The sequence below is a fragment of the Conger conger genome, chromosome 19, assembly GCF_963514075.1.
Source record: "Conger conger chromosome 19, fConCon1.1, whole genome shotgun sequence".
Taxonomy (NCBI): domain Eukaryota; kingdom Metazoa; phylum Chordata; class Actinopteri; order Anguilliformes; family Congridae; genus Conger; species Conger conger.
The window spans coordinates 21,097,881-21,108,643 of record NC_083778.1 but is presented as its reverse complement, the minus strand read 5'-3'; the positions used below and the strand labels follow the sequence as shown (position 1 = coordinate 21,108,643).

General features: G+C 43.6%; 1 protein-coding gene across 1 annotated transcript; it reads left to right on the top strand.

The window, feature by feature from the left end:
• Positions 1-4,015: 4,015 nt before the first annotated feature.
• Positions 4,016-10,397, top strand: agk (acylglycerol kinase). Its single transcript, XM_061229466.1, has 15 exons — positions 4,016-4,283; positions 4,545-4,584; positions 4,829-4,908; positions 5,402-5,477; positions 5,852-5,944; positions 6,356-6,388; positions 6,545-6,639; positions 6,900-6,969; positions 7,371-7,450; positions 7,944-8,001; positions 8,394-8,541; positions 9,143-9,240; positions 9,342-9,412; positions 9,612-9,696; positions 9,898-10,397. Exons 1-15 carry the CDS (start codon positions 4,174-4,176, stop codon positions 10,030-10,032), a joined length of 1,272 nt encoding a protein of 423 aa, XP_061085450.1. The 5' UTR covers positions 4,016-4,173; the 3' UTR covers positions 10,033-10,397.
• Positions 10,398-10,763: the final 366 nt, after the last annotated feature.

Here is a 10,763-nt window from a genome sequence, read left to right as displayed (position 1 = left end):
ATCCAAAATATGTGTTAGTGATGTGCAAAATGATCTCCGCACTCTCTCCAAATCCTGCTACACTTGTTTTAAATCTTTTCTGAAAGGGGGTAATAAAAAAACATGACTTCACTTGCATTGTCTTTGGCATATCCTCATCCATGCTTCTACTGATATTGTCAAATGACCCGCTCCTTCCCATTTCTTCTGAATATATAACACATTCATTGATTTCACCAGTAGAAAACCTTCATATAATCCAGATATAACTCTGTTACATCCTTCCCCTTTATAAGCGGATGAAAATATCTTCATGATGCCCTCATTCAGAGTTTTAAAATGTTCTTCTTTAAAAGATGCATTTGGAGATATCTTAACAAGTCATTCTGGATTAACCCCTGTGCTTTGAGGTCCTGGAAGCTTTTGAGTACCCCTTGTGAAAAAATGTGCAGTAAGCCACTAAACCCTGTTTAGTCCATGTATTAAACCTACCGTCTGTTTTTTTTTGGGAGTGAATTGTGAATCGAATGCGCACCGCTTTAATAATTTTGATGGCTGATGTAGTTTCCACATTTTTACTATCTGTTGCCACTGTTTCAGCAGAAGTGTAGTGTTTTCTAGGTTTATTAATTGGTTTGACATTTTCTCATCAAAAATAATAGCCTGTATCGGTACATTCCAATTAATGCACATTCAGTATCTTTCCACCAAGCTGTATATTTAGGGTTGCACCAGCAGATCAGCGCCCTCAGTTCAGCTGCATAGAAGTAATCATTGAGACCTGGAAGAGCCATTCCCCCATTTTCCTTGCTTAACTGAACAGTTGTATATTTTATCCTCAGCTTTTTTCCCTTGCCAGAGATATACATTTGTCCCAAATTGTTGAACTGCAAATTGTTGAACTGGAATTTCCACTGGAAGAGACAGCAACCGAGTGATATTCATTTTTATCGTTTCTACTCTCAAGCTTAAATTCAAAAAGGGGAGAAAGTTCCATCTTACTAAATCCTCCTATATCTTGGAATTGAAAGGTCCGTAATTAACTATCGATAATCTTGCTATGTCTCTAGGTAAATGGACACCGAGATACTTCATTGAATCTACAGTCTACAGTTTATATTTTTCCTTGATTTCCCCTGGCGGCTCATAATTAAAGGTGAGCACCTATGTTTTGTGTACATTAGGTTTGTAGCCTGGTAATGATCCATATGTTTCTAAAACTCCTAATAATTCTAATAGAACCATTCAAAGCTTTGCTGTATTGTTTCTATACAATACTCCACCTCTTTGGTATGTGGGTTCCTTATTCTATATATGGCGTTTTGTTTTTTTAAATCTGTAAATCAATAATTTTGTAGCTTTCCTACCAATTTCCTAATATCTCTGTTTGAGGAACCTAGCTTTCTTCTGGGCCTCTTGTATGTATATTTCATTTCCTTCTTAATTTGGTTAATTTCTTGTTTAATTTTTAAATCTACAGATCTTGTAGTTCTTTTCATTTTGACTGTCAATTATTTCTAGCCTTTGCCTTTTAATGAGATTGGACTTCATAATAATATTCCCCCTCATCACTGCCTTAAGTGCATCCCAAAGTATTGATGGACTCACCTCTCCTGTATCATTCAGCTCCAAGTATGTTTTAATTTCCTCCTTTAAGTATTCTTTTAATCCGGCATTATTCGGTATACTTATATTTAGCCTCCTCGCTGTTGATTTCGATTTCCTTTCTAAGTTGAAGGTAAGATAGATGAGGCTATGATCTGACAAATCTATACTGCCTATTCCACAATCATTAATTCTGTATCTATCCTTTTTAAATATTACAAAGTAGTCTAATCTCGAGTGTACTGTATGCAGAGCTGAGAAATATAAGTCTATAATCTCTATTGGATGGGAATAAATCCCTCCACAGATCTATCAATCCCATTTCCTGCATTGCCATGTTCATTTTCTTTGGTATTACCTGGCCTTGATGAGTCAAGTTTTGGATTTAGCCAAACATTCATATCACCTCCACAAATCAGCACTCCCTGTGGTTCAGTAGGCACTATATCCAGGATGTGTTGACAAACATTCCACTTCCTGGTGGAACATACAGATTCAATAAGCCAACCAATGTGCCCTCAATCTTACCACTATCATTATATACCTCTCCTCCTTGTCTTTTATTTCTGATAGGTGTTCATACGGCAAGTTATTTGATATTAAAAGTGCGACACCTCTCCTATGACCAGATCGTTAAGATGATGAATATACATGTTTAAACCCATTTCTTTTCAATTTGACATATTCTGATTCTTTTAGGTGCATCTCCTGCAAAAAGGCTATCTGCCCCTTTTCCTTCTTATGTTTTGATAATATCTTGGATCTCTTGATTGGATTAAGTATCCCATTGACATTTTTTGGATTTGGTCACTCATTTAGTTTGTAGGCCTATTTCCAATTCCCCCCTTAAAAGCTTTCTTCTTGGAAGAGTCCACAGAATATTTCATCCTTTCAGTCCTGAAAATATAGCTTTCTTGCTTGTAAATTTACATTTACATTTATGAACTATAAATAAATATATATATATATATATATATATATATATATATATATATAGTATTTCTGGATACCAAAAACAATGTTTTCATGTAATATATAAACACATTAAATTAAATGAATAAATTACATCAATAATTATACAAATAATAAATAATGAAAAATAATAATTATGTAAATAATTGACAAAAATGATTACCTGTGAAGGTTCCTGGCACAAGGAGGGCAGAGGTAGCGGGTTAGCTGAAGCCAGGGGCAGGTTGTGGTGCTTGAGCTGCAGCGGAAAAAAACACACAACATTTATCTGGCAACACCCAACATTTTTCCCAGCACATATTCTACACAAATTGATTACAGTAATTCATAACATATGGGAGAGAGACAATTTCTCAATTTGAACAAGAACTCAAGTTGCTTTGTTATTTTGTGCAGGAGATTTTTTGGACACATTTTAGGTTTTTAGAAAATGGAAGTGGAAAAATCTAAGACATGAACACCTGAATTTTCATATGAATTCATGACTACTGACTTTCTGACATAATGTGTATGGTTTTCCAAACAAAATCCAAAAGCATCTTATCAATAATTGTGTCTATGTTAGGATGAAGGTGTTCTGATGAAGCTGATAACCCCTCAGCTTCTGTCATCAAAACCCAGCCTCTCACAGAAAGATTTGGCACCGCTGGTTTAGCTTATTTTGTGTTCGTATCAAAAATGTTATTAAAGCGATTCATCTCCATGTTTGGTCTTTGTTAATCACGACTCCTGAATATGTGACTTCTTGTTTTACAGGAATATGACAATATGTTGCTGCAGCTTTAAACGCTTTAATTTCACACTTTTTAATGTTTCGGGATAAACGAAGTGCCTCTGAAGATGTTTTCACTATATCAACTGCAAAAGAAATGTGATCACTTTTCTATTTTTTAAAGTGTCGTGTCATGAGCCCAGTTGACAATTTCATTGTGTATCTGCATACATTTCAGAATCTGCGTATCCAGTTTTAGCAAGTGAACAACACGTTATATATTTCTATTGTAACTACGGGACACACACACACACACACACTTTGTGTGACGCCTTCGTACTGTCTGTGAGAAACATCTCATTTTAGAGCCTGAGGTACAGGAAGTGAAAGTTTGGTACCTGTATGGGAAAGCACCACCAGAATCATCCACAAAGAATCGAACGTAAAAATACAAATGGTTGCATTTCTTCGGACATTTTATACAGTTAGAGGGTAAAACTCATGCAGAGTTGGTAAAGGACTTCTAAAAACATACCATGATGTTTATTGCATGTTTAGTATTTAATCCCAACGAAATAGAAAATGTTAAATATCATACAGTATCAAGATGGAAAAAAGAAAAAGAAAAAAAAGAACTGGTTTTTAAGAGAGGTCAAACACTGAATGGGGTCAAATTGACCACAAACATAATCGGAGGGTTAAGGTGGAACTACATAATGTAACGAGGTTTCCGTTTTCAGAGGAATGCTTTAAAGGGTGCACGAAGACGCGTGATGACTGAAGTGAAGGTTCAGCCGGAGAAATGACCGCTGAGATTAGCCGTAGTGTGGAAGGGACTGGGTCCGAACATTTATGACCAGTTCGGTATTTGTAGACGTGTCATTAGGAGCAGATTCTAGACGATCATGGCTCGAGTTGTGAAGGTGCTTCGCACTCTTCGGAACCACTGGAAAAAGTCCACGTTTGCGGCGTGCGTGCTGTCCTACGGCGGACACTGGCTCTACGGAAAACATTGGTATAACACGATCACTTGGTCAGATTTTGGTTAGAACATTATAACATTGTTATAACATTGCGTTGCTCCCAATTTTACAACAGCGAATGTTCACATGATTAGATCCGAAAAAACATTTTTGAACAAGCAATTTTGTTTCGTGCCTCGCTACATATTGTCCGGTATGCGGTCCGTGGATACCGGACCGTCTGGAGAGCTCCTGTCAAAATTGAAAATGATTTTTGCATTTCAGCTATTAAATTGCTCATTATGTATTTTCAGTGACAATGTGTTGCGAAGGGAAGCCTGTCTGGAGGCCAGGGTGAGATTTCACGTTTTTTTTAATGAACAATTAGTTCATTTATTATAGACAGTTACTATCCTCTTACGGTTGATAATTGTTCCTGCGTGCTATTAATGTGAAATACATAGATGTGTAGATGTGTTTTCAGTGTGCAACGCTGCCTGAATGACCTGGACGGTCTAATCTCTTACAATTCACGACGATTTCAGACTGTCCGTTGAGTTCTGGCTAGCCGGCTGCTGATCACGTTGTCTGTTCTCAGGAGTTCGGGCGCCAGCTCATTTCGCCTCACCAGCAGCTGACGAAGGCCACAGTGATCCTGAACCCGGCTGCCTCCAGTGGGTAAGGGAGGCCTTCAGCGAACGGGAGTCACTCCGTTCATAAGCTGTTAATGTGTCCAAACGGCTGAACGGAGCCCGCGGTCCATACGCACGGATGATGCGGACACCAGCTGATCTACACAGCTCCTGCCTTGCAGCGACACGCCTGAGCAAACATTACATTACATTACAGCGACTTACAGTTGATTGGACTAAGCCGAGGACAATCCCCCCTGGGGCAATATAGAGTTAAGGGCCCAACCCCTGCACTGATTAAAAATAAAATAAAATAACAACAATAATAATAATAATAAAAGATGATCTTATCATGGCGATACCAGGGTTTGAACCTCCAACCTTCTGGGTCCCAGTCGTGTACCTTATCCACTAGGCTACACTAGGAGCTCTGCTATGGCTGCCAGCAGTGAGTGATAGGACTGTGTATCTGTTCTGAATGAGTGCTCTTGGTGGAGCTCTTCATCCCTCCTGCTCTTCCTCCTCGTCCTCCGCCACAGGAAGGCCAGCAGTCTGTTTGAGAAGAACGCTGCCCCCCTGCTCCACCTGGCAGGCATGGAGGTGAAGATCGTGAAGGTAACATCACTCCGTCAGTGAATCCCACTTTATTTATATCAACTTTATTTATATCAATGCAACTCAATGTGCTTTACACAAATAGTGTTTGTGTGTGTGTGTGTGCATGCATGCCTTTAAATGTGTGCATGGGCGTGTACCACTGTGTGTGTGTGTGTGTGTGTGTGTGTGTGTGTGTGTGTGAGAGAGAGACACTGTGTGTATGTATGTGTGTGTGAGAGATTGTGTGTGTGAGAGGCAGACTGTGTGTGAGAGTGTCTGTGTGTGTGTGAGAGAGGCAGACTGTGTGAGAGTCTGTCTGTGTGTGTGTGTGCAGGTGTGTGTGGATATGTGTGTGTGATTTAAAGCGTCTGTGTGCGCACACACTCCTGCAGACGGACTTCGAGGGCCAGGCTAAGAAGCTGATGGAGCTGATGGAGCAGACAGACATGCTGATCGTTGCCGGGGGCGACGGGACTCTACAGGAGGTGCTGCAGACTCACGCTTCCTGTGTCTGTGTGGAAATGTGTCGCAAACATCTAACAAAACTATTTATATATACAAATAAATACATGCTTTATATTCAATTACTGAAACAAATATCACATATAGAACAAATGTAATTAATAAAGTCAATATGCTGAAATACAAATGTGTATTAAAATAAATTTGCAGACAGCTATTAGTCGCTGAATGGAGCTTTCCATCACTGACACTGTGTGTTCTTGTTTTAAGAACACATGCATAAATGTATGTATATCCCAGGTTTAGTATTAACCTCACCCTGTGTCTGTATCAGTGTGGAGATGTGGGTGAACATGCTAACTCTGTCTCTGTCTCTGTCTCTGTCTCTGTCTCTGTCTCTGTCTCTGTCTCTGTCTCTGTCTCTCTCTCTGCAGGTAATCACTGGGCTACTTCGCAGAGCTGATGAGGTAAGCTGAGAGTTCAGCGGACATTTTGAGAGTCCAAAGTGTCGTCTCAAGTCTGTGTACTGCATCACCTGTGTCATCATCAATGAAGCGTTGAACAAGGCGGACATTTTCTGAATGCTGATGACGTGTGTGTGTGTGTGTGTGGCTGAAACGCAGGTGTCGTTCAGTGGAACTCCCATTGGCTTCATCCCACTGGGCTCCCAGAATTCCTTGAGCCAGAGTCTGCATTTTCAGACGGAAAACAAGGTTAAGTGAGTATACTGCTCGTCACAGGAACACAAAGTGTGTCTCGCAACACACTCTGCTTGTAGAAGGAGACCACCACAGACAATTATATACACACACACACACACACACTCACTCACTCACTCACTCACTCACTCACTCACTCACTCACTCACTCACTCACTCACTCACTCACTCACTCACTCACTCACTCACTCACTCACTCACTCACTCACTCACTCACTCACTCACTCACTCACTCACTCACTCACTCTGTGGTTGTCAGAGACATCACCGCGGCGACGCTGGCCATCCTGAAGGGAGAGACGGTGCCTCTGGACGTGCTGCAGATCAAGGTGAGGCCATGCGGTCATGTGACTCACAATGAGGCCGTTACTGCTGCGTGACAGTCTGAAGAGTTTGTACATTCCACTGACATTTCTGTGTGTGTATGTGTGTGTGTGTATGTGTGTGTGTGTGTGTGTGTGTGTCTGTCTGTGTGTGTGTGCATGTGTGTGTGTGTGTGCATACGTGTGTGCGTGCATGCGTATGTGTGTGTGTGTGTGTGTCTTTGTGTGTATATGTGTGTGTGTATATGTATGTGTGTGTATGTGTGTGTGTGTGTGCGTGTGTGCATATGTGTGTGTGTGTATATATGTGTGTGTGTGTATATGTATGTGTGTATGTGTGTGTGTGTATGTGTGTGTGTGTGCATACGTGTGTGCGTGCGTGCGTATGTGTGTGTGTGTATGTACAGGGGGAGAAGGAGCAGCCAGTGTTTGCCCTGATAGGACTGCGCTGGGGGGCTTTCAGAGATGTGGCTGCCTCCATCAGCAAGTAAGACCTGGTGACTATTCACCACAGTGTAGTAAGACCTGATGACTATTCACCACAGTGTAGTAAGACCTGATGACTATTCACCACAGTGTAGTAAGACCTGATGACTATTCACCACAGTGTAGTAAGACCTGATGACTATTCACCACAGTGCAGTAAGACCTGATGACTATTCACCACAGTGTAGTAAGACCTGATGACTATTCACCACAGTGTAGTAAGACCTGATGACTATTCACCACAGTGCAGTAAGACCTGATACAGACTATTCACCACAGTGCAGTAAGACCTGGTACAGACTATTCACCAGGCTTGAGATTAGACACTACAAACATATCCTGTCAACCAAAATTGTGTTAAGGATGGGGTAGTGAGCTTCAAATCTGTTAACTTATTTTAATACACATTTTCGCTGAATAATTCTAATATTATTTGAAGCAATATTCCCTGTATTAAATGTATTCTTCAACAGCACAAACATCTGGTTTTTCAGGTACTGGTATCTGGGCCCTGTGAAGACCATGGCAGCCCACTGGTTCAGCTCATTAAAGGTGAAACATGCTTGTGTCTCCATCTACTTTATCTCCTCTCTCCTTCATTCTCTCTCTCACACACCCACACTCTCTCGCACGCGCACACACACACACACACACACACACACACACACACACATGAAAGCTTACTTACACTCACACACACACACTCTCTCTTGCACGCACACACGCACACACACACACACACACACACACGCAAGCTCTCTTACACGCACACACACACACACACACACACACACACACACGAAAGCTCTCTTACACTCTCACACACACAGACACTTATTCTGCATATCTCAATCTCTCTCTCTCTCCCTCTCTCTCAGGCTGTGTGAGTGTAACTGTAACTCTCTCGCTCTCTCTCTCTCCCTCTCCCTCTCCCTCTCCCTCAGAGTTGGCCGCAGGTCCACCAGGCGTCTCTGTCCTACCAGGCCCCCACGCCCCGCCCCCCAGAGGAGTCCACAGTGAAGCCCCCCCGCCCCGCCCTCATCTACCGCATCATCCGCCGGCTAAAGAACTACTGGAACCCCCCTGTACCGGGTAACGCCGTGTGTGTGTGTGTTTGTGCGTGCGTGTATATGTGTGTGTGCGTGTGTGCGTGTGTGCACACTGGTATGTACAGAGTAGGCTCAGTGCTCTGTCGGTTGCTGTAATGTTTGACCGTGGGGCTGTGTGTTTCTAGAGCCCCCTAAGGAGGAGGAGCCAGAACGCTGGGAGGAGCTCCAGTGTATATGTGTGTGTGCGTGTGTGCGTGTGTGCGTGTGTGCGTGCGTGCGTGCGTGTGAGAGAGAGTGTGTGTCTGTGTGTGTGTGAGTGTGTGTGCAAGCGCGTGTGTGTGTGTGTGTGTGTGTGTGAGAGAGAGAGAGAGAGAGAGAGAGAGTGTGTCTGTGTGTGTGTGAGTGTGAGTGTGAGTGTGTGTGTGTGTGTGTGTGTGTGTGTGTGTGTGTGCGTGCGCACGCGCGAGAGAGAGAGAGAGAGAGAGAGAGAGAGAGAGAGAGAGAGAGAGAGAGAGAGAGAGAGAGAGAGAGAGAGAGAGAGAGAGAGAGTGTGTGTGTGTGTGTGTGTACACTGGTATGTACAGAGTAGGCTCAGTGCTCTGTCGGTTGCTGTAATGTTTGACCGTGGGGCTGTGTGTTTCTAGAGCCCCCTAAGGAGGAGGAGCCAGAACGCTGGGAGGAGCTCCAGATATCCACAGTCGAGCTGTCAATCAAGACCAACAACAGAAACCCAGTTGCCAAAGTACGGTACTCATGTCCACAGTACTGTCAGGAATATTGCCTGTGTGTGTGTATGTATGTGCTGTAGATGTGTTTGATATTGAACCTGTTTGGCCTTTACAGCGCTCAGAGGACTCCATGCAGGTGTGTGTGGAGCCAGAGACCATGACTGTGGGAGAGTTCATCAATATTGGGTGAGTGTGTGTCTGTGTGTGTGTGCTTGTGCACATGTTGGTGAGTGTGCGCGCGCGCGCGTGCGTGCGTGTGTGTGTGTGTGCATGTTGGTGAGTGAGTGAGTGAGTGAGTGCATGTTGGTGAGTGAGTGAGTAAGTGTGTGTGTGTGTGTGTGAGAGTGTGAGTGTGTGTGTTTTGAGGCTCTCTCTGTCTCTGCAGGAGAGAGAAAGCTGGGGATCCGATGCTGTGCAGCCAGCGTGGGCAGAACCTGGAGACCAGCGCCTGCCACCTCACCCTGCCCCAGGTCAGTATCTGCCCCTCAATCTGCCCCAGAGGGGACAAATACCCCCTCAATCTGCCCCAGGTCAGTCAATTCCGTCCAGGTGGGGGAGGAGGTGCAGTAAGGCGTCACGTAAAAAACACATGAACCAAACCCACAGCTTCAGTTTAAAGTCCCGTCCCTCTCATCTGACCTGCGACCCTGCTGTTCCCACTCCCCCCACAGGAGGGCGCCGGCTTCTACAACATCGATAACGAGCAGTACGAGGCCGTGCCGGTGGAGGTGCGGCTGTTGCCACGGAAACTGCGCTTCTTCTGCAGCCAGGAGCGCAGGCAGCAGCTGCTCTCGGAGGCCCACTGACGGACCAATCGGCTGCGGGGAAGAGAAGAAGAGGAGGATGCTGGGATAGAGGGACAGCCGAGAGAGAGAGAGAGAGAGATGGAGTCATGGTGGGACGTTGTGATCGTGAGCAGGCCTCAGTGCTGTGTGCAGGGCCACAGGACCCGACCTCACCCCACACTGTGTTCCCCGTTCACTGGAGACTCTCAGAAACTCTCGTAACGGCTGAGACATCAGAACTGTCTTCTCTCTGTCACTTCCTTCTATAAACTGTCACTCTCGTCATGGTTGGAACGATACGCTGGGTCTGAAGTACCTAATACAGTTTTGTCTTTTGTTTTTTTTTCTTCTCATTTTGTTAACCAAACATTAAAATGCTTTAGTCATTTGTGGGTTCTCTGCTATTAATGTGGGAGGAAAAAATATTACTCTGCTGGTAAAATGTGTACCCAAAATACTCTTAATTTTGAGAAATGTTCTCCAGCACACACATTAAAAAAAATCCTTGCTTCTGTTCACGTTTAACATGCAAGACATCATTGCAAAATGAACCCTGGAAACTTGCCTGGATAAACATTACTTTACATTCGTGTTCAAATAAGACGCTAATTACCGAGCCTCTGACTGCTGGTAAACACTCCCACTTCACAGCGTGTAGTTTAGTCAGTGATGTGATGTGTGTGCACATACAGCCACTGGGAGAATGCTGTAAGTGCAAGAGCAGACTATTCACCTGTAAAGGTATGATTGAT

Excerpts from the sequence above, each read along its gene's own strand:
- agk (XM_061229466.1), top strand. The coding sequence starts at position 4,174 with ATGGCTCGAGTTGTGAAGGTGCTTCGCACTCTTCGGAACCACTGGAAA. Across the intron at positions 8,002-8,393 it reads ACTGGTTCAGCTCATTAAAG|AGTTGGCCGCAGGTCCACCA; the intron begins GTGAAACATGCT and ends CCTCTCCCTCAG. Across the intron at positions 9,241-9,341 it reads ACAGAAACCCAGTTGCCAAA|CGCTCAGAGGACTCCATGCA; the intron begins GTACGGTACTCA and ends TGGCCTTTACAG.